Source organism: Pygocentrus nattereri, chromosome 19 (assembly GCF_015220715.1).
Source record: "Pygocentrus nattereri isolate fPygNat1 chromosome 19, fPygNat1.pri, whole genome shotgun sequence".
NCBI lineage: Eukaryota > Metazoa > Chordata > Actinopteri > Characiformes > Serrasalmidae > Pygocentrus > Pygocentrus nattereri.
Genome location: NC_051229.1, coordinates 25,296,645 through 25,320,598, shown reverse-complemented (window position 1 = coordinate 25,320,598; position 23,954 = coordinate 25,296,645). Strand labels below are relative to the sequence as shown.

Below are 23,954 nucleotides of genomic sequence, written 5' to 3'. Positions count from 1 at the left end.
ATAATGTTGTGTTTGGCTAATATTTGTCCATTTTGAACTTTGAGTCTTTGTTAACATTTGTTTAGCCCAGTTACTCTGGCTGCTACAATAATGCTCATTTCGGCTAGTGACCCCAATAAGATGTGCAGTATCAAACCAGCTGTGGCGTATATTCATATTTTGTAGCAGCCGTAGAATAAACATGAATATTTTAAGTTTGTAACAGGCAATGGAAACATATTTCCTTGGTTTTTACATGGAGCCCTTTAGTAACATTGTTTCCTTTTAATCGAAAGACTCTGTCCTAGCAACACTGGCAGAAATCAGCCTAATTTCAGCAGTTGTATGGACAAACACAGACGACCTATAATCTTGCTTTCAAAGACGGCGCTGGGGATGGCAGCCTCGGTAAAACACTCACGCTGTGTGTTTATTTTTGTTTGTTAAAATCATCTATTGTATGTCACTGTATTTATTATATTTACATTTCATTTGTACCCAAGTTAAATATTTATTAACAATCTGTGTGCTTGCTTGGTCAGAATGCTATGTGTCATACATGGGTGCCCTGTAACATACTAGGTAAAATGAAACCCTATATTACATTGAAAGTTGTTTCAAAGACAACAAATCAAATGTTAAAACTGAGAAGTATTTGCCCATTTTGAATTTGACAGCAGCAACACATTCCAAAAAAGTTGGGTTGGGGGAACAAAAGGATGGTAAAGTTGTGTAATGCTTAAAAACACCTGGTGATTAACTGTCAACAGGTCAGTAGCATCTCAGAGAGGTGGAGCCTTTCAGAAGTAAAGATGAGAAGGGGTTCACCACTCTGTGAAAGACTGCAGCACCAAAGAGTGCAACAATTCAAGAAGAACATTTCTCAACATAAAACAGCAAAGAACTTCTGCTTTTCATCGTTTACGGTACATATCATTAAAAGAATCTGGAGAAGTCTCTGTATGTGAGGAACGAGGCCAAAATGCAGTATTTGCTGGCCATGATCTTTGAGCCTTCAGGCAGCACTGCATTAAAAACAGACATGATTCTGTGGTGGAAATAGTGGGCTCCATACTTCCAAAAAAATAAAAAGTTCTGCACTGCATCCACAAATGCTAATTAAAACGTTTAAACACAAAGAAGAAAGCACATATAAACAGGATCCAGGAACGCTGCCACCTCCTCAGGACCAGAGCTCATTTAAAATGGACTAAGGAGAAGTGGAAAAATGTTCTATGGTCCGACGAATCAACATTTGAAATTTTTTTTTGGAAATCATGGACACTGTGTCCACCGGACTAAAGACCACTCAGCTTGTCATCAGTGCACAGTTCAAAGCCAGAATTCATGATGGTTTAGGGGGGGCATTAGTGTATATAGCATGGGTAACCTGGACATCTCTGAAGGCACCTTTAATGCTGAATGATATATAAAAGTTTTGGCAACATACACTATATTTCCAAAAGTCTTCACTCACCCATCCAAATCATAGAAACCAGGTGTTCCAATCACTTCCAGGGCCACAGGTGTATAGAACAAGCCCCTATGCCTGCAGACCGTTTCTACAAACATTAGTGAAAGAATGGATCGCTCTCAGGAGCTCAGCGAATTCCAGCGTGGTACCATGATCGGACGCCACCTGTGCAACAAGTCCAGTCATGAAGTTTCCTCACTACTAAATATTCCACAGTCAACTGTCAGTGGTATTATAACAAAGTGGAAGCGATTGGGAATGACAGCAACCCAGCTATGAAGTGGACAGCCACGTAAAATGACAGAGTGGGGTCAGCGGATGCTGAGGCGCATAGTGCGCAGAGGTCACCAACTTTCTGCAGAGTCAATCAATACAGACCTCCAAACTTCATGTGGTCTTCAGATCAGCTCAAGAACAGCGTAGAGAGCTTCATGGAATGGGTTTCCATGGCCGAGCAGCTGCATCCAAGCCTTACATCTTCAAGCTCAATGCAAAGCGTGGAATGCAGTGGTGTAAAGCGCTGCCACTGGACTCTAGAGCAGTGGAGACGTGTTCTCTGGAGTGACCAATCACGCTTCTCCATCTGGGAATCTGATGGACGAGTCTGGGTTTGGCGGTTGCCAGGAGAGCGGTACTTGTCTGACTGCATTGTGCCAAGTGCAAAGTTTGGTGGTAATTATAATTTGGTAATTATGTATTTTGTTAGATTTTGAACCTTTTAAGCCTTTATTAGCTTTTGTTTAGTCAGTTATTCCTTCTACAAAAATGCTCAATTCCACTAGTGCACCTACTGGACTTGCAATGTCAGGTTATCATGTTATCAATCCTACTGTGGTGTATATTCATATCTCGTAGGAGCTGTAGCGGCATAGACATCTGAAGTTTGTAACAGAAAAGAGAAACATATTTCTTTGAAATTATTCACTGACCTTTAGCTTTCCATGTGTTATGCTATCGCAGCTCACAGTGGATTATAATACAATGCCCCATTATTATGTTTTTTTTATGCTGATTTCATAATATTACATTTTCATTTAACAAAATTATTTCATCTAGCGCAGAAACCAGCCATTAGGGGTGTACTTTGTGTACTTCTGGTGCCGGTCCCAAGCCCGGATAAATGGTGAGGGTTGCGTCAGGAAGGGCATCCGGCGTAAAACTATCATGCGGATCACAAATATGATTGCCATACCGGATCGGTCGAGGCCCGATAGAGAGGAGAGATTAGTGATTGGTGCAGACTTCAATGGACATGTTGGTGAAGGGAACAGAGGGGATGAAGAGGTGCTGGGTATGTATGGTGTGAAAGACAGAAATGCGGAAGGTCAGATGGTTGGAGATTTTGCAAAGAGAATGGAAATGGCTGTGGTGAACAAGTATTTTCAGAAGAGAGAAGAACACAGGGTGACATACAAGAGTGGAGGGAGGTGCACACAGGTGGATTATATCCTTAGCAGGAGATGCCACCTAAAGGAGATTGGAGATTGTAAAGTGGTGCCAGGGAAAAGTGTAGCAAGGCAGCATAGGGTGGTTGTCTGTAGAATGAGATTAGAAACAAAGAAGAGGAAGAAAGAGAAGACAGAGCCAAAGATTAGATGGTGGAAGCTGAAGAAGGAGGATGGCTGCAGGCAGTTCAGGGAAAAATTGCAGCAGGCCCTTGGGGGCAGTGAGGAGCTACCTGAGGACTGGGAAACTACAGCTAAGGTGGTGAGAGAACCTGGCAAGAATGTGTTGGGTGTTACGTCTGGTCAGAGGAAAGAAGACAAGGAAAGTTGGTGGTGGAATGAGGAAGTCAAGGTAGTATTCAGAAGAAGAAGGCAGCTAAGAAAAAGTGGGATAACCAGAGAGATGAAGGAAGTAGGCAGGAGTACTGTGAGGCTAGTCGCATAGCAAAAAGAATGGTGGCAAAGGCAAAGGCTCAGGCCTATGATGAGCTGTATGAGAGGCTGGACAGTAAAGAAGGAGTAAAGGACTTGTATCATTTGGCTAAACAGAGACATAGAGCTGGAAAGGATGTACAGCAGGTTAGGCTGATAAAGGATAGGGAGGGAAATGTACTAGTGAGTGAACAGAGAGTGTTGAGTAGATGGAAGGAGTACTTTGAAGAACTAATGAATGAGGAAAACGAGAGAGAGAGGAGGACAGAGAAAGTGCAGAGAATTAGTAAGGTGGAAGTGAGGGCAGCTTTAAAAAGGATGAAGAATGGAAAGGCAGTTGGTCCAGATGACATACCTGTGGAGGTATGGAGATGTTTAGGAGAGAAGGCAGTGGACTTTTTAACCAGGTTGTTTAACAAAATCCTGGAGAGTGAGAGGATGCCTGATGAGTGGAGAAGCAGTGTATTGGTCCCCATTTTTAAGAACAAGGGTGATGTGCAGAGCTGCAGTAACTACAGAGGTATAAAATTGATGAGCCACACCATGAAGGTATGGGAAAGAGTTGTTGAAGCAAGGCTAATGCGAGAGGTCCAGATCAGTGAACAGCAGTTTGGTTTCATGCCCAGAAAGAGTACCACAGATGCTGAATACATGTGTGTGAATGAGAGGGAGGCAGGTGGAAAGGTGAAGATGCAAGGAGTAGAGGTCGTAAAGGTGGATGACTTCAAATATATTGGGTCAACCAACCAGAGCAATGGACAGTGCAAAAAAGAGGTGAGGAAGAGGGTGCAGGCAGGATGGAGTGGGTGGAGATGGATGTCAGGGCTGATGTGTGACAGAAGGATAGCAGCAAGAGTGAAAGGGAAGGTTTACAAGACAGTAGTGCGTCCTGCTATGATGTATGGTTTGGAGTAAACTTTGAACTTACATGCATGTTTCAGTTTGGTATACTCAAATCAGCATCCACCATGTTTCCTAGACCTTCCAGCCATGAGTAACTCCTCCCTTTTCAATTTATATTGCATTGCACTTGAACACTAAAATCACATGCTAAGATATAGATATGTGAAGATATTCAACAATAAGGTATACCAATATATTCAGCGAACATAACGTCAACATAAGATTGTTATCCTGGACACTTAGTAAATGTCTTTTAGGCAAAGAAGCTACAGTTTTACCAGAGATTTATAAGATAGACCAAGTTGCTCTTTTCACAAGAGTTTCAACTATGCTCTCAACTTGTAAACCTAATCTTTATTTGATGTCTGTACAGCTATTTCAGTGTGTTGTTTGTCTAGACACTGTTCACATCTCATGCTAAAGACTGCAGTGCTGTCCTTTTGTATTTGATGTGCTTGCTAAAGAACCACACAGTGCTGTAATACTTGAGTCTGGAGAGCGTAAACTAAAGGACCCTCAGTCAGTCTTAACCTCATTTTGATTCTCAGTCTTGGGGCCAGAAGGACTCAGAAACTGTTTCTGAGACCAGTCAAATGCAATGCCTCCATGTCATGTAACTAAACTGAGCTAGGTTTTAGAGAGGAAGGGACAAAGGATAACCTCACCAAACTTTGTTTTCAAAATTTACAATGCAAAGTTGGACTAATACTATAATATTGTAATAATTAATAATATTTTAGGCTACATATCATTTGATGTTTTCTTTTCAAAGCATGCTATTAAATCTAATGTTTATCAATATGCATCATGTGCATTGAATAATAATGATTTCAAAATGAATTCATAACAAATACATTTCCCCTCTTCTTTTTATCTTTATATTCTAAAAAATCTTATTCTGGTCTTGGTTTTTTGTCAGCCTCACCACTCCTGGTCTCTGTGTTAACTCAGATTCAACTTCCACAAAGTACTGGTCTTAACTCAGACTTGATGTGACCAGGTCTTGGTCTTAAATCTGGTGGTCTGGCACTAAAACCAGATCTGAAAAAAATCCAGGGGAAACCAAAGACAATAAAAATTTATGTTTAGACCTTAAAAAGAACTATTAACTACCACCTAAAACCACCCAAGAACATATACAATGCTGGCATTAAAAAACCTTAATATGATATTGTAATAACATCATGAGAAAACCATGAGAAAAAGTCAGATGTATCTTTTTTTTTATATATCAGCACATACCTAATGCACTCAAAAACAAATGACAATTAGTGTATACTGGAATAATAAGAGATTGTATAACTGTGATTAGTTGGTTTGAGTCATTTAAATGACAGACTTGAGTTCTTTAAGTTTGTTGAGTGAATCACTGAGCTGCCCTGAATGAACAAACTTTGCATGAGACTAATTCTGCAGAAATCAGGTTTCCTCCAGCACTGCGAGCAGATTTAATCTTTTGAGGAAATGAATTAGTTCAGTACATTTACCTTCAAAAGTACAAAAGTGCCTGAATGGTAACTCGTTAACAACAGGAGTCCATGCTGACTCAGGTTCGAAGTCTTTCTGCCATATATAATCGGATGTAAAAACAGTAATAATAAATACTCTGCATCAGTAGAACATTCACTGCAAAAACACTTCGCTTGATAACACAAAAACAATGAGGGATTATTTACTTTCTTCTTTTTCTGCACATCTGAATCCAGTGACAGTGTGTGTGTGTTGAATGAAAATGGACCTCACTCACTCACTCACTCACTCACTCACTCACTCACTCACTCACTCACTCACTCACTCACTCACTCACTCACTCACTCACTCACTCACTCACTCACTCACTCACTCACTCACTCACTCACTCTTTTATCGCTGCACTTATAACCACCACTCTGGGGCTAACGATTAATGTTAAAAATAACATAAGGTCTGAAAGTGTTATAAGAGCTGGGTGATGCGTGTGTTTATCTGTGTTGCATAGCTGCTAATGTAAAGGCCTGTGTTCATTTCTACAGGAAAGCATAGATCCCCCAAGCTCCCCCCTAATGAACACAGTACACAGCTGCTTACTTACTCTCCCACATGCACTTTAGCTTCCAGAAACGCAGCAAGAGAGAGAACTTGGCCACTGTGGGGTCATGACCTGCAGGCATTATGGTGTCACCTTCAGTTATATGTGCAGAGGTTATCATTAAAGGAGTAGATTGACAAAAAAATCTAATTTACCTAAGTTTCTCTTTACCTCAGATGTCGTTGACCAGCCAACACAGGTCTGAAATACAAATTATGCTTCTTTAGTTTAGAACTGGTGTAGAGAGGCCAACCAACAATCATCCAAACAGCCCAAGCTTTATCACCACAGGCAGCTACAGCAGACACCAGCACTGGGATATTCAACTGATCCTGAATCAGATTTCTCTGTATTTATTACGGTCATAAGTAGGAATTCTAGATTAGCACCCCTACTCCTTTGTCTGTTTGTGAATACAGATGCTGTGACTGCCTGTATTTATGTTCATTTTTGTAGTTAACAGTAAGTCACACTGTTCACTAAACCACACTGACAAACCTGCATGACAACAGTGAAGACGTGCATGGCTTCAGCAAACTGAAAGAAGTTTTAGTAACGTGTTGTTACAGAAAGGATTTGTTTGGGTATTGATTTCCAGTCTTTTATAGCAATGTTAGAGTCTCCAATTCTAATCTGTTCAATGAACGACACCTGGTGTAACTGAAGAACTGTGTAAATTTGATTTTCCACCATTCCTTTAACTCTGAGAGAAACACTGACAACCTGCTTTACAAAACTGTGCTGTTTTAGGTTGCTGGAGGACATTAGTGAACCAGCAAAAAACAGTTTATTTATGGCAGTTCAATCGAAACTTAGATGACCGAAGCAAAGTTTTAGCTGCTTTCAGAAATGCAGACCATGTGCAAGGAAGTGCATCTCATTTGTTAAAATGCTTCCGGTCAGCTTGGCTGTTGTTACGGCAAGTGAGGTTAAGATGTCTGTGAAAGTTTAGAAAAAAGGAACAGAGGGTGAAGAAAATATCACGAATGTCACAAATTTTCACTGTCAGAAAAGTCAGGATTGGTGTGCAATGGAGGCTTTAAGGTTAAACTGTTTGTAATCACCCTATTTTTATTATAATGTATCTGTAATTACTGCCTTTTTTGTAACTCTAACATGCATCTTGCTACTGCTAAAGTCTGTTGGGGTTTGGAGAAGGGTTGTGCATCTGGCTAATTTCTCTATTTGAGTATCTATAAGAGTTAATGTGGCTGAAATTAATGTACTGTAATTCTTACTCTTCTTCTTCTTTCGGCTGCTCGCTTTAGGGGTCGCCACAGCAGATCATCTGCCTCCATCTTGCCTTATCCATTGCCTCCTCTACTTTCACACCAACCATCTCCATGTCCACTTTCACTACATCCATAAACCTTCTCTGAGGTCTACCTCTTCTCCTTCTACCCGGCAGCTCCATCTCCAACATTCTTTGCCCAATATATCCACTATTCCTCCTCAACACATGTCCAAACCTTCTCACCCTGGCCTCCACCTTCACTGTCCCTCTGATCTGCTCATTTCTAATCCTGTTCATCCTTGTCACTCCCAACAAAAATCTCAGCATCTTAATCTCCGCCACCTCTAGCTCAGCCTCCTGTCTTTTAGACAGAGCTACAGTCTCCAAACCATACATCATAGCAGGACGCACTACTGTCTTGTAAACCTTCCCTTTCACTCTTGCTGCTATCCTTCTGTCACACATCAGTCCTGACATTCGTCTCCACCCACTCCATCCTGACTCCATTCCGTCTTATCTCTACTGACCTTCATTCCTCTCCTCTCCAGTGCAAACCTCCACCTCTCCAGATTCTCTTCCACCTGCTCTCTACTCTCACCACAGATTACAATGTCATCTGCAATCATCATGGTCCATGGAGCCTCCTGCCTGACATCTGTCAACCTGTCCATCACCATTGCAAACAAGAAGGGGCTCAAAGCTGATCCCTGATTTAACCCTACCTTCACCTTGAAACCATTTTTCACTCCAACTGCACACCTCACCACTGTCTCACTATCCTCATACATGTCCTGTACCACCCTAACATACTTCCTCATACAGTACCACAATCCTCTCTTGGCACCCTATCATATGCCTTTTCTTAGCTGCCTTCTTCTTCTGAATACTCTCCTGGACTTCCTCTTTCCACCACCAACTTTCCTTGTCTTCTTTCCTCTGACCAGACATAACACCCAACACATTCTTGCCACATACTCTCACCACCTTAGCTGTAGTTTCCCAGTCCTCAGGTAGCTCCTCAATGCCCCCAAGGGCCTGTTGCAATTTTTCCCTGAACTGCCTGCCACCATCCTCCTCCTTCAGCTTCCACCATCTAATCTTTGTCTTTGTCTTCTCTTTCTTCCTCTTCTTTGTTTCTAATCTCATTCTACAGACAACCACCCTATGCTGCCTATATACCTATACCCTATACAGTAATTCTTAACCTGGTGTGCAACTGCAAGCAGAATAAAATATATGAAAATTATACTGCAAACACAGGTGTAAAACACACGTTTAAATAGAGAGATGATGGTGTGGAAGGTGATTTGCATGCATGTATCATATTCTAAAGAACGGCTGAATTAGATTTTCAGTAAAATAAAGCTTTGCTGATCATTCTTAAACGCTGGAGTTGTACGTAAAACTGCTAAATCACAGATCTATGACCCTATAGATTGGCGTTCAGACTGCTGGTCACATAATGCAGACAGCAGTCTCATCTCTCTAACAGCTGAAACGGCAAAGACAAAGATTTAAGATGAACGTTGATCATCTGGAGACTAATTGACTTGTTTGCGTTTATAAGAACTCAGCTATTTTCCTGGTACATTGAACCTGCAATGACAAACTGCTAAAAAGTCGCAAAGCTGAAGTCGCTTCTCGTTCTCCAGCTTCTCGCTCAAATTTTTCCACTACACTTTAAATGGTGCAGTAGCTACATTCCAGCGCCTCAGGCACCATTTAAGGTGGAACTGAAAAATTTGAACAAGAAGGTGTCGAATGAGAAACTTCTACTTCTACGGAAAAGTTTCCTGCTTGATTTTTGTTAAAAGACAAAAATGGCTTTTCTTAACATTTGGGTTGCCGATCTCTGGCCTAATCTAACTATTCTACTTTTTGTTTTTTCCCTTTCCTCTCACAAAGTTCTGTTTCTTCCATTTTCTTCTTCTGTTATAACACAGTGACATAATAGAGGACATTTTGCATTCTAGTGTCTTGCAATTTGTCAATATGACTGCATACATCATACAAGCATTATAGAGCTTTATAGAGTGCTTTTCAAATTAAACAATATAAGTCATATTGGCTGCTAAGTTTCATGAGGTGTGTTGTAATCTGTATAGTAAATTTATTTTTAAAAATTACACATCAATATTTAACATAGTCCACTTGGCACACAGTCTAAAGGACATCCAGGAGCAGCAGCATGTGGAACCAACAAACCATCTACAGCTGCAATACACAACCAAATAATTTTCAGTTTCAGAGCTAATCAAAAAGAGGTTGTTCTCCATCTAAGCTGAAGGATGGAACCATCATTACTTTCAGTAACTAAGGCCTACGCTATATTCTCTACAAGAGATACAAAAAATATTCACTGTAGGGACAGTTTGAAATCTTAAGGACTTCTAACACAGCAACACCCTGTAACAACTAACAGGGTGCACTGATGACATCACAATGGCCTATAAAAGACAGGAAGTGCTGATGACATCACAGTGGCCCTTAACTGATAGGGTGCACTGATGATCACTCTGGCCCACAAAAAGCAGCACTGATGACATTACATCAGCACTTAACTGACAGACGACACTGATGACCATCACAATGGTCCACAAAAAACATGCCGCACTGATGACATCACAATGGCCAAGAAGAAGAACAAGGCGCGAGTGCAGATGTGGAGTAAAAAAAAAAGTAAGGTAAAATTACAGCATGAAATTTGTCAAAATGCCTACATTTAAAGTGGGTTATTAAGTTCCCAAGTATTTACACTGTACGCACGTGAAAAGTCATGCCGTTAGTTTAGATTAAACATAGTTTTTGTTTTCATTAAATTGAGCTAACATTTAATTTAGTGGCAAATTTGGTGCGCTTTCAAAAATAGATGACTAGTACTATAGATGAAATAGATGAATAGTACTGGGTACAACAACACTGTACAGCAACTCTGTCCTGGCACCAAGGTGGTGGAATGAACTTCCCCTAAGTGTCAGCAGAATCACTTGCTGTCTTTAAACGACGTCTGAAGACCCATCTCTTTACACTACACTTATCTAATCACTAACACTGTCTATTAAAGATCTTCACCTCTTTTATTGTTCACTGTATTTTATTACAAACTTTTTTTCAGCAGGTTTAGTGTTGTGTAGACTCTGTGTTGAGTTGTAGGTATTTTTCTACTTGTTGTATTTGTTTTAGGTCTCAATGCATAGATAACTTCATGTAGCAATTTAGAGCAAAGCTCTTTAAAATTATGTCGACCTTTATTAACATGAGATATTCTGAAGTAATGGCAAGCACTTTTGTAAGTCGCTCTGGATAAGAGCGTCTGCTAAATGCCATAAATGTAAATGAAAATCTATAAATAAAGAGTCTTTACAATTACATCAGACTGAATGGCATTTCTGCAAAAGACCTTGGAGATTCCCAATTGTCGCTGCTGACCAAGTCTGGCAAATGTGCAGGATGTTTAATTTTAAGATTAGATTAGACACGATTCCTTGCTAGACAAGATACTTTTTTCCCTACAAATGATTACTGCCTCATCCAAATATGCTGATTGCCTCGTCATCCTGGCTCAAAGCCAAAATGTGCCCAAATTGGTGACATAACATTTGCCTTAGATTCGTGACCACTGCTGAATCGAGTAATTTTAATCGGCTAGCATCAACTGTATGGGCAGTACCATATAAGAGAAGAGTTTTTGATGATGATGATGATGATGATTATGATGATGATGATGAAAGCCTTTATTGTCACATAGTCACCAGAGTAACCAGCGAAATTTTGATCAACCCATCCAAGCACATACAATATGACAAGGGGGGGAGACAGGACAGGAAGACAGTGCTATAAGCACTTGAAATTAAAATCTAACTCCAATTGGTCAGTGTTATGCTTCTGTTTCTTACGTCTATGTTTTGTGTGTATATATTTAAGTGAACGTTAATATCACAGGTACATGCCTATAATTATATCTTCAGACACTCAAAAGAAATCCCCCGACTGTCCCTCCCCCATTCTAGCGAAAGCCCTGGTGGCATTTTCTACTGCAAGGAAAGCGACACTACTCTGGTGTCGCTGACTTAAACGAAAGTAAGCCGAGGAAGCGGTGAGGCATTGGAGAACGGGAGGGTGCTATCTTTCCAGGCTAGCTGTTTTTTAGCAGCTGACTAACTTGAAGCAGCGCTCCGTCACTCGGACAACACGACAAATTGATGACACTGTAGATCAAACACGACACAAAAGCACTGCTTTCAGTTTAAACGTACCTGAAAGGAGGACTTTGTTTATTGTAGTTCACACCTTAAAACTACTATGATATAATAGAGAAACCCAGACGTCTGCAAGGCTAGCTGGTGTTTGAATACAGTGATGTACTCTAACATGGCTGTGTTAGGATTGATCACAGTGAGGCGGTGTGATCCATCACTGATGTACTGAGCCATCTAATGTTTGCTGTTTGTACTAAGTTGTGAAACTAAACAATTTAACTGTTGATGGCCACGTGTTTAGCGTTTGTAATGGGATAACCAAGCCTCGATACCAGACAGCTAAAAATAATCTTTTCTTTCTTAATTTATGACTATTACAAAAACTGCAACCATGCCTTTCCAGCTGATAAAAACAGCTCATCACACATTTTCTCCCACTGTCCGAGGACACATCTGTGAAATACTCCACTGTTTGGTGGGTGAGTGTTGTGTTCTGACCATAAAGGACAGTTTAAAACAGTGATTAACTACCAAAGAGCAAAAATCAGCCTTCAAACCTGAAAGAAATAATGATTTGACATTTATCGCAATATGTATCGATACTGTACGATATGAAGTTGTTTGTCATGAAAACGTTTTTGGTCATATCACCCAGCTCTAATAACTGTTTTTATATTACATAACACACATTATATGCATGCCTATAACTTTCACATGCAAAAAAAAAAAAAATACAAAAAAAAAATGTGGTGTTCACAATCTCACGGTAGCCATTACATGATTGTGGTATTGTGCTAATGCAGTTATCGAAACATCCCTTGGTCCAACCTCACTTCTGTATCTGCACAGGAACACATTTGTGGGCAAAGCAGAGCAAATAGGGCAATTAGTAATTAGGCCTCACTCAACTCCATCAACTACTGAGCTAACACATACATACACACACAGCTGACAAGGTGCAGATTCATTTCTCTCCTGCAGGGCCATAGCAGGTCGTCAGTGTGTGTGCTGCTGTAATTGTTAATGGACACCTGTCAGCGTAAAGACTGCAGACACACAGCTGCTGCTGCGGGAGGGAGGGAGGGAGGGAGGGAGGGAAGGGTTCTGTCCATCATTCTGTTTAACTGTGCATTTGTCAGCTTCCTTGGACCCAACACACTCAATCAACCTACATTCATCCCTCTATCCCCTCATTTCTGTCTCTATCCATCCATTCCTTTACCCCTCCATATACACATCTACATCCATCCCTCTACACATCCAGTTGTCACTCAATCTAACTATATGTTCACCTCTATAACCAGTGTTTATTCTAGCATCCTTTCATATTACCCCACCTATCTGACTATCACCTCATTGACCACTTTCTCTGCCACCATACACCCTATAACTGCTGCTGCAGTTTTTACAATTTTTTTAATTATCTCTTTTTTCCTGCATGTTGTGCTGTGTTAGTTAATGCAAGAATAGAAGAATAAATCACATGTGTACACACACTTTCCCATGCAGCAGTGCTTCAGTCTGCAAGTGAAATCTGTAACTGAACAGAAGTGGAGCAGGTGGAACGTTTGAGCTGTTCAGCCTTTGCACAGTAGATCTACATTATTTACAACATCAGATTCCATCTCCATTCCAGTCTTCCATAATAAAATTGCAATTTTTAGAGTGAACTTTTTAAATTGCATTAGCTGCTACATTAATGTTAATTAAAGGCAGTGTTTCACTGAAATTTGACCTCGTAACATGAAGCTTGTGAACTCTCTGTAGAGGACTCACACCAACCAAAAGCAACCTATGTGCTGACAACACAGCCAGCAGTCTAGCACACTGCATTCTGCTTTCGAGTCTCAGGCCAGATAAAGTAGATAAGCTGGTCTTCTTGGCCAAAAAAAACAGGCCTAAACCTTAATTTACGGAAAAATATTAGTCACAATATTAGAGAAATTGGATTAAATATTTTCTCCAAATCGTTCAGTCATAATTGAATACAGACAGACCCATGTGTAAAGCTGGATAATGTTAGGACCCCACAACAACTCTTAACTCATCCATCCTGGACAGTTCTTCCTTCGGTGTGTTGTGGTTTCTCTGAGCCTCATGTGGACAAATAAGGTAATTAACTTCTGCCATATCTCTGGCATCATCACTGAGGGAGAAAAGACCATTTATTACCTGCAGACTTTGCAGAACAGAAGGTTTGGTTTTAATTAAAAGTCCATTTGTTTGTGTATGTAATTAGGAATGAAAATTTCCTATCATGACATCACTGACAAAAGTTTTTCAGTTTTATCACAGTTTTAAAAACTGACCATGTTTATATATAGCATGAATTTATTTCACCGCAGGCATCATCACGGTTTCTTACGATACCAAAAAATAAACTACAATTCAAATAAATATGAAATGATCTTTCTCAGATCTTTATCTAATATTGGTTACATTCCACCTTATGTTGTATAAGCATGTGGTATCTCTGTGCTTTGCATGAAGACTGTAGCAGAAAGCTATTTGGTTCCAACAACGCTTTTCTTCTTGCTCGGCTACATTGAAAATGAGGGTTGCCCTCAATGTACTTCCGAGTCAAAATAAAGGTTGATTGATTGATTGATTAAAATATTTTACATCAACTTTAACAGCATTAAAAATAAGGAACACTTTCCCTTTTCTTATAAAGTTTTGATGATATGTTTTGTTCTGACAGTTGATGCAATAATAAAACTTTTAAGTCATTGTAATTCTGAACACTGCTGGCTCTAATTTTCAAAAATCCAAAAACCTAAAAATCTACAATTCAGAAAAGAGGAGTGGAAATAATAGAAACAAATGTAAAGATGAGGAAGAATAATGTTAAACAGATTAAAATGAAGAAGAATAAGAAGACAACAAAGATGAAATCAAAGATGCTGAAGTCAAAGTTACAAAGTTAAAGCTGACAGTCAACGAGAAGAAAAACAAAACTAACAATGATATAAATAAATATGTTTTTTGCTTATTCTCCTGTGTTTTTGTTTATTCTTATGTGCATATAAGTAAAATCGCTTGTTAAATACCAAAGTTTTAATAAAATCTTTCTCTCTCTTTCTGTAACATTACTTACATGACCTCATTTGTCATTGGTATCACTGGTAGTAAGAGTTTAAGATCATATTTGAAAGACATTTATATTTAGTTTACTTCAGTTGGTCAGCTCGGGCTACCTGCGGGTGTGTGTGTGTGTGTGTGTGTAAGTAAGTAAAGCTGCATGAAATTACTGGATTCTTGTCTGAATGGGGAAAATCAGGATGGAGTGTTATAATAAATTCATATGCAAATGAATAAATACAACAATGTAAAGAAATGGTAACCTTACTACAGGGGAAGGACCAAATTTGAAAGTAATGAGATTTTATTCAGAGTAATTCTGGACTATTTGTAATTATGCATTTATTATGAAATGTTCACATAATGTAAAGAGTAGCTGCCATCTAAACTGAAGTAATAATAATAATAAACGTCATCCTCATCATCATCATCATCAAACTGAAGACAAATGTAGTTACAAGATGCATCATATAATAGCAATAATAAACAAAATTATAAAAATTATAAAATACACCAAATTATAGAATAACAGTAAACTTATATATATATATATATATATATATATATATATATATATATATATATATATACACACACACACACGCACACACACACACACAAAACGCATACGTGTTTCAAAATAAGAGTAGGAAAATAAAAAGGTTTTAGGAGTGATGCCATAGAAGAACCACTTCTGGTTCCCTAAAGTATCTTTAAGACCAATTTTGAGACGTGTGAGTGTCAAGAACCTTCTTATAGCTTAAAGAACCTCCTCAAAGGTTCTATCCAATGAAACGTTTTCCGTAGAGCCACACATTCACTTTAAGAACCATTCAGTCTTTATTTTTAACAGTTTAAACTTTCTGAAACTCAGAAACTGAGTCCACGCTGCTCGTTGTGTTCCCTCTGTTTTAAAATTCTCCCACTGTCTTTTGTTCTTGTCATGCTGGTTGAAGTGAAACTTCAAAGGCTAATCCTCATTAGCAAAAGCGTACAAAATCCCTGTCACTCATTTACATTAGAAATAAGGAAAAACCCTCTACAGCTTCAAAAACACTGCAGCTGGGGATGAAGCCGGAGAGAATATAAAAAATAAAACACAAATATTGTGTATCAGTTTAGTGCATCCATAAATAAGTCGTTCTTCAACTTCTTCGGGTTCTTTTATAAAAGCATATGGTTATATGGTTACATATATAATCAGGACAACTCAAACAATCAGCTGAACACATAAAACGTTCTCTGCATGGTTACATATATGGTCTATATAGCAAGACGTTCAGCTATTATTGCAAACATAGAACCTTTTAGCTAAGTAATTCACTGTTATTATTATTGGACCTGCATTATTCATATAATTTATATGATATATTACATTAATTACATCTTGTCACTACCAGAACAAAATTTCTTATCTCCATTTTTGTCACTTTTTTTTCCATAATTTAAAATATAGACTGTCCTTTACTTTGTGTGAAAATCAGACAGTAAATGTCCACACACACACACACACACACACCTCATTAAACTCACATGCACATACTCTCACATTCATGCCCTTAACTCTACACACCTTCTGTTTGCTAAAGAAGTTTTCTCTGAGTGAGTTTCTCCATCTAGGCTTATTCAGTGGTGCCCAGAGAACTGATTATCACAATGATCACATCTAAAGGTGTCAGGTGACATCTGATAATGACCTCCATCAATTTAACTTGGGAGTATTCAACTTCGGCCCTCCAGCAGAAGAGCTGAACACCCCTGGCTTAAACATCCATCACTCTAGAGCACACAGGGTTTTCCGTGTAATGCCAGAATAGAAACACATATTTCCCTAAAAACATCTTTGGAAAAAAGATTTACAAATGTGAAGAACCTTTAAAAGTTGTAGAAAAACTTTATATGATGTATACCAATTATCTAGTTCTCCCTAGAACCTTTACGTTATTTGGAAATTCTTTAAACTTTCTTCACACCTCATTCACCAAAATGATTCCACTGAAAGTTTCATAAAGGAATCAAAGGTGGGTGTTTTTGGCACCTTCGTTCTTCAGGGTGCAGCATTAGTGACCAGGTGTGATGGGCTAAATGTCGGAAGAGTTTTAAATGTGTGGGGTACCCAGAGTCGAGAACTCTGCTCTAGAACATGCGTCTCCAGTCTTATCAACAAAGGGCCTTTTTGGCTGCAGGTTTTCATCACAAACAAGCAAAAGTGCACCTTATTTTACATTAATTAGTAGGAATGGAAGCCTTTTGTAACGAGCGGTGAGTCACGCTCTAGGATATATACCCCTGAGATATAAAAATGTTGGGAATAGAAATACTCATGAAATCCATCTGTGGTCATTTGGAAAGAACACCGTCTTATCTAAATGTGCATGTCAGTCCGGAGTGTGTGTGCACGGTGTAAATGTGCCATAAGGCTGGGTTTACCTGCAGCTCTCCGCGGCTCCTGCTGCTTTCTCCTCGGCATGCTGCCCCTGCTCAGCGGCAGAGAAACCGCTCCTCTATGCGGCACACGGAGCTCCTGAAGCTGCCAGCAGCGGCTCGGTCTGTCCGGCGCTGTCCGAAACTTTACCGGTCATCCAAAAGCGAATTTTCAGCACATAGGTTTAAATCTCAGACAAACCGAGACCGGCAGTCGCAATAAAATCAACACAATAAAATAACACAAACACAATAAAATAAAAAGCAGGGCTGCCGAAGGTTCATCTTTATGGAAAAAACAGTGTTTTCCAGCTTCCGCCCCATCGCCCCCCCCCCACCTTCAGCCACGCTGTGGAGAGAAGCTGAAACAGAAAGCAGAGAAAGCTCTCCTCAGACTGAAACAATTACTTTAGAGCTGTTCAGTTGCTTTGATTCCGGTGGAGGAAAAATATCTAAAATCGGGGGTTGAAGTTTTGACGTTTGCCGGTTAAGTCGTAAACAGATTGGATCGCCAGATGGTCAGCGGAGCTGCGGCTCGGCTTTCTGCCCGGTCTCCTGCCATAAAGCTCGGGCACGGTACGGGAGCAGGGACTCCGGCTAAAGCTGGCTGGCTCAGCCAGTTACATTTCTAGAGCTTCCCGGAGTCTCGCAGGGCTGAGGAGGGCGAGTTTCAGTGCTTTAGGAAAAGTAAAAGGCGCTCGGACGCATCCAGGCTGCGGGCGGCCGCGGACTGGACGGCTGCTTTAAACTCCTGATCGGCTCTCAGCGCGGAACTGTTATGGTTCTTTTCCCACCCATATTCGGCACACAATCCCACGCGTATTCCGGCAGATACCGCCCCTTCTGCGCTAGGATTGGCCTGACACGAGGGACGCCGCAGGTGGGCGTTTAGTACAAGCCAATCAGAACAACAGAAGGGTGGGGCTTTAATTTCAGACCTTCTCAGCAGGTAGACGAACACATCGAGTGATCGAGATTTGGAGCAGTGAGTTTTGGCGGAAGCTCTATGCAAATAAAACCAAACCGAACACATTTTACAGGCAGCATGTCCAGCAGAATCGGGTATAAACTGATCTAAAGAAATCTTAAAACGAGCCGCTGTACTGAGCAGTGCAGTGCAGCTGGCGCTGTCTGGGAGCTTTGCTGCTGCTGGCCTGTGTCTGAACAGCAGGCTAAGGGTCATTCGGCGTGACCCTGAACTTCGGCCCATTTCTTGGTGAAGCTGCTCAGCACCGCGGGGATGTCCCGGCTTCTTCTGCGGCTCCTGGCCGGTCAGCTGACCCGCAGTGAGGCGCAGCTGCAGTGGCTTCGCTCCGCACCACGCCGCTCCATCATCGACCTCTCATACTCGGCACATCTCATGGACTTCCAGCGCTCGTCCATACCGAGCTCCATGAGGAAGCTGGTAGCGACCAAACTGAGCCAGAACTTTAGGGAGGCGGTTTCTCTTCAGACAGTCCCAGTACCGACACCGGGCGACGGAGACCTGCTTATCCGAAACCGGTGAGCCTGCTGCGCCTTGACAAAGCAGCATAGCATAGTATGGCTAAATACATATAGACAGACAGTCAGTCAGACAGTCACTCAGTTGTAAACAAAATAACAGGAAGAATAAATATAAAGATCTTCTCTACAGGCAGATATACAAATAGAAAAATACAACAGTCAGTAATAAGATCCATAACCTGAGATGAAAGATGCAGTGCAAATAAAGTGTCCAGATGTGCAAGATACGCAATAAGGTTTGCAGAAGTGCAATATATACAGCAAGGTGTGCAGATGGATAAAGAAATATAAGATTAAGCCTGGGCTGCAGTGCTGCAGGATGTGGTTAGTGGATTTAAAATTCACAAACATCTCGGGAACAGAAAAGCAAGAGCTGGTTTAGAGTCTTAAGATGATGAGCAGTGAAAGGTATGGTTTTGTTTTGTTTTGGTAGAAAGTGAGTTAATCGCCTTGTTTACTGTATTGTATGTTAAAGAGTTCCTGCGCTGTGTTAAACAGAGGTGTGAGATCTTTTACCTACTGCTATACGGCTCTACAGCAAGTCTCCGTACTGCAGAGTTGGTACTGATCCTCTGCTGTCTGAACTGAGCTGAACCACGTCACTGTGTCTCCTCTCTGATTAATACACACTGTGCAAAACATCACAGCTATTACTGTAACGACACTTTTCACTATACACTTTACACTACAATATTGATGCAGCTCAGAGTTAGTGATGTCTATAATATGTGCTGTTAGACTCCCTCACACCACTCATTGCCTGCTGTCTGTCTATTTTTCTGCATAGTTTATGTGAGTTTATGTGTAATTATATGTCTCGTTACTGTAACACTGCAATTTCTCTCCGGGATCAATAAAGATCGATCTATCTATCTATTACCTGCCCTACTGCCTAGCTCACTGTCTGATCATGTCCACTGCCTGTACGAGGAGTGGTCATTTGTCACACTTACAAGTAGCAGGTCGATTGGTTTTAGGCCTGAATAGTGGTGGGGGAGAACATGTCCTGACCATTAACCAGGTTATTGCTGTTTATTCTCTAATAACCCAAGATTAGGTTTGACAATGAGACCTATAAAGATATGTATCCGTGAATCCTGAGGAACAAAGCTTGTGTGATACTGTGCGCGTTAGGGCTGTTTTCTGGTTTGCATTGTTTAATAACAGTTTAGTAATCATTCCAAGGAAAATAAACAAACTTTTCGTAGTCTTTGAAGACTAACTGATATGTAAACAAAGCTGTTCGGAGTGGTTTGATGTGAAATGGTGAATTGTAGTGAAAGTTACAGACTCCGATTTCTTTCTGTGTTGGTGATGGGGTTGTGATGTGTACAACGCAGATGTAACTGTTTTATTTACTATCCAAAACTACCAGTGAGCCCACGTGAGTAGGTTTTTCTCTAAGTTTGTTTTATTTGTAATGTTGATATAGTAAAATAGCCGTAAATCAAGGGATAAAAAAAGTTATATTTGAGTGCTATTTTGTCTTACAGCACCCTGTATGTGCCACTTCACCATGAATGAAATAGTTTTTATCCACAATCTTATCTCAAAACTACTGTAAAACAACTAACTTTTTACTGTAAGATCTTTTTGTGAGGAAGCTTCTAGGGGCATTGAACTCGACATGTTGGGTTCCTATCACCATGGTTGTGAATTATATTTATGCCTTTGTGAGTTTCTCTAGAACAAAGCATTTCACACCAAGGTACTCTGAAAGGCATTGTTTACATCTTAATGTAGAGATCTTAATGTTAATGACCATGTGGTCATTCAAAGGAAACCTTTCTTGACATCATAAGAAAATTGTTCTCAGTGAATTGATTATTTTAAAATACTTTTTATATAATAAAAGACTATAGAGAATGCTGAGCATTAAAGCCTCAGTATTTTCTTTCATGACACTGCATTAGTTAAATACTTATCTAGTACTTATTGCACACTGAAACAGCACTGTAACTCACTGGTCACTTCAAGTATGCCTACCTCGTATCACTCATTGTCCATTTTCTCAGATCCATACAAGACATAATTCTGAAAAAGTTTGGACACACATCACAAAGGAAAAATATTTATTATTTTATCTCATCAACGAGCCATTCAAGCCCTGTACAAACAAAGTTTGGAGTTTGGTTCGCATAGCCGGCAGTAAGTCAGACTCGTTCCCAATGAGAATTTGGACTCTGTCAGTGTTGCCCTTTGTCACCGATTCTATTCATAATTTTTATGGATAGAATTTCTACGCACAGTCAGGGGATGGAGGGTGTCCGGTTTGGTGACCTCAGGGTCACATCGCTGCTGTTTGCAGATGATGTTGTCCTATTGGGGACATCAGGCCGCGAACTTCAGCTTTCGCTGGATCGGTTTGCAGTGGCTGGGATGAGAATCAGTACCTTTAAATCCGAGACCATGGTTCTCAGGTGGAAAAGGGCGGAGAACCCTCTCTGGGTCGGGGATAGGCTCTTTTTACCGGTCTCGATGGTGGAAGTAGCTGGGTAAAGGACTGTCTGGGCCTCATTGCTTAGGATGCTGCCCCCGCGACCCGAACCCCGGAGAAGTGGAAGGATGGATGGATGGATGGATGGATGGATTTTATCTCATCAACTTAAGTGTTTTTTGTAAATATACATTATTTCTGAAATTGATTTCATAAATACACGTTAAAAATGTACTAGAAACAGCAAAACTGCTAAGCTCATCTGGAATGGAGTGGTGCACACTGGAGGTGTATCATGGTCTAATGTGTGTGCCCATGATATCCATGCTTATTTCAGCATGAAAATGCAAAGCCACATTCTGCACTGTTACAACAGCATGGTAACTGAATCAGTGGACGCAGGTGATAGACTGGCTTGCCTATGTGCTCCACATTATGGAGTGCCATGTATAACAATGAATACCCTATATGGTTGCACAGCTTAAGACTTGTGCAACAGTAGAATAGCAAAATACCAAAACTGGTAAAAGTTGTTGTCTTCAGTCCCCAAATGATTATTATGTGTTGTTAACATGAAAGGTGACTTAACATGCATGATTCAGTATAAAAGCATGAATGTACAGTACTATACATGCCATAAATGAAAATGTAAAACTGCATAGAATTTCAAAGGTATGTGATTACTTCATCCTCATGTAACTCATATTTTTCCCTTTGCTTTTAGGTACGTTGGCATAAATGCATCTGATATAAATTATTCGGCCGGAAGATATGACCGCTCCGTGACTCCTCCCTTTGATGTTGGATTTGAGGGTGTGGGGGAGGTGGTAGGTTTGGGTCTGAGTGCCAGTTCCAGATTCACTGTAGGTGACACTGTTGCATATATGAGTCCTGGAGCTTTCGCAGAATATACAGTAATTTCTGCAAAAAATGCTATTCCAGTTCCATCTGCCCGGCCTGAGCTGTTAGCTTTGCTGGTTAGTGGAGCGACAGCCCATATTGCTCTCCGTCAATTAGGGGAGCTAAAACGGGGAGAAACGGTGCTGGTCACCGCTGCGGCTGGAGGAACTGGGCAGTTCGCCGTTCAGTTTGCTAAAATGGCCGGCTGCCATGTGGTGGGTACGTGTTCTTCACAGGAAAAAGTGGAATTCCTGAAGACTCTTGGCTGTGACAGATCGATCAACTACAAGATGGAAGATTTAGCTGCTACACTACGCAGGGAGTACCCTCGGGGTGTGGATGTAGTGTACGAGTCAATAGGGGGCAGTGTTTTTGACCTTGCAGTGAACAGTCTGGCCACTAGGGGCAGACTGCTGGTTATTGGTTTTATCTCCGGCTATCAGAGCGCGTCCGGCCTGCAGCCAGTGAGGGGCAGCACTATCCCTGCCAAACTGCTGCAAAAATCGGCCAGCATACGCGGCTTCTTCCTGAATCACTTTCTTTCCGACTACAACAATTCACTGAGGAGTATGCTGGAGCTGCTTACTGCAGGCTGGTTGGTGTGTAAGGTGGATAGTGGTGAGCGAGATGTGGGCGGATGCTTCATGGGACTGGACTCTGTGTACAGAGCTGTGGAGTACATGTACGCAGGACACAACCTGGGCAAAGTGGTGGTGGAGCTGCAAAATAACAGGAAACTGTAATTAAACTACAATCAGACCAGATCCTGAAAATGCCTTAATAGCTAAAATCAGTAAATCTAGTCCTATTTTCAATGAGTATATTTTCCATGTGTCATGTCTGAATGCTGAGTTATTGTTACTATTAACATGAATGTAATTTTTCTCTTAAGTCTTAGTTCTGAATTTACACCTGTATACTGACAGTGCTGTTCTCTGTTTACATCCTGTAATCCACATTTAATTTTTTGTGTTTTTTTGACAATTAGAAAATAAAGCAGCTCTTAAAGCCAGTGACTTGATGGCGACATTAATAAATCGAGTTCTGTTTTTGATCGTGTCTAGAGAATTTAGTATTTTCTGTTAGTAAGTTTTAGTATTGATTATGATTGATTTAGTATTGATTATGAACATGGTGTTTATTATTTTATGGTAATCCAGAGAGACCAAGATTAGGCACACTTCGATGGTCTTCAGCTAACATGTTTCATTTGGTCAGTCTCACAGTAAGTATATTTAAAGGTGGAACATGCATGCTGTCATATACATAACCGTATGGGTGGGTGAGGCCTGTGCATAAATTAAGGCACATTTTATATTGTACATTTTGTTTAACTATTTACTTACAACCCCATTTCCAAACAAGTTGGATGTTGGGCAAAATATAAATGAAAATAGAATACAATGATATACAAATCATGTAAAGCCTATATTTCATTGAAATAGTACAAAAGCAACAAATTTAATGCCCAAACTTTTGAAATTTCGAAATATTTTTTTTTTTTTTTTTTAAATGCCCATTCCATGCCACATTCCAAAAAGTTGGGACAGGAGCATGTTCACCACTTTTCAGAAGTGTTTCTGACCCCATGCAGTGATTTACACCACAGAATTGTGTGTGTTTTTAATGCAGTGCCACTTGACCAGACAATATTTGTTTTCGGCCTTGTCCTTTCCATTCAGAGATTTCTCCAGATATTTAATGATATTATGAGCTGTAGATGATGAAAATCTTTACATCTGAAAACTCAGCCTCTGGTATGCTCTGTATATTCCCAATCATGTTTTTGACCTGTTACCAATTAACCACCAGGTGTTTTTTTTAGTATTACACAACTTTACCTACCTTTTGCTGTGCCCATCCCAACTTTTT

The 23,954-nt window shown here is 40.3% G+C and overlaps 2 protein-coding genes across 2 annotated transcripts in view; one reads left to right on the top strand and one right to left on the bottom strand.

The window, feature by feature from the left end:
- LOC108411881 (teashirt homolog 1) overlaps positions 1 to 18,057 on the bottom strand; it is a 31,738-nt gene extending 13,681 nt beyond the window's left edge. The window contains exon 1 of the mRNA XM_017683662.2: positions 17,246 to 18,057. Coding sequence (XP_017539151.2) covers positions 17,246 to 17,285 — 40 coding nt within the window. The 5' untranslated portion in view covers positions 17,286 to 18,057. The remainder of the gene's footprint in view (positions 1 to 17,245) is intronic.
- A 159-nt stretch (positions 18,058 to 18,216) lies between these two features.
- Positions 18,217 to 23,115, top strand: LOC108411878 (prostaglandin reductase 3). Its single transcript, XM_017683660.2, has 2 exons — positions 18,217 to 18,742; positions 21,907 to 23,115. The coding sequence occupies exons 1-2, from the start codon at positions 18,480 to 18,482 to the stop codon at positions 22,823 to 22,825; spliced, it is 1,182 nt and encodes a 393-aa protein (XP_017539149.1). The 5' UTR covers positions 18,217 to 18,479; the 3' UTR covers positions 22,826 to 23,115.
- The last annotated feature ends 839 nt before the right edge of the window (positions 23,116 to 23,954 follow it).

Bases quoted from the DNA above. Each gene is read 5' to 3' on its own strand.
- LOC108411878 (XM_017683660.2), top strand. From the start codon at position 18,480: ATGTCCCGGCTTCTTCTGCGGCTCCTGGCCGGTCAGCTGACCCGCAGT. The intron at 18,743-21,906 runs GTGAGCCTGCTG...CTTTGCTTTTAG, and splicing joins GACCTGCTTATCCGAAACCG to GTACGTTGGCATAAATGCAT.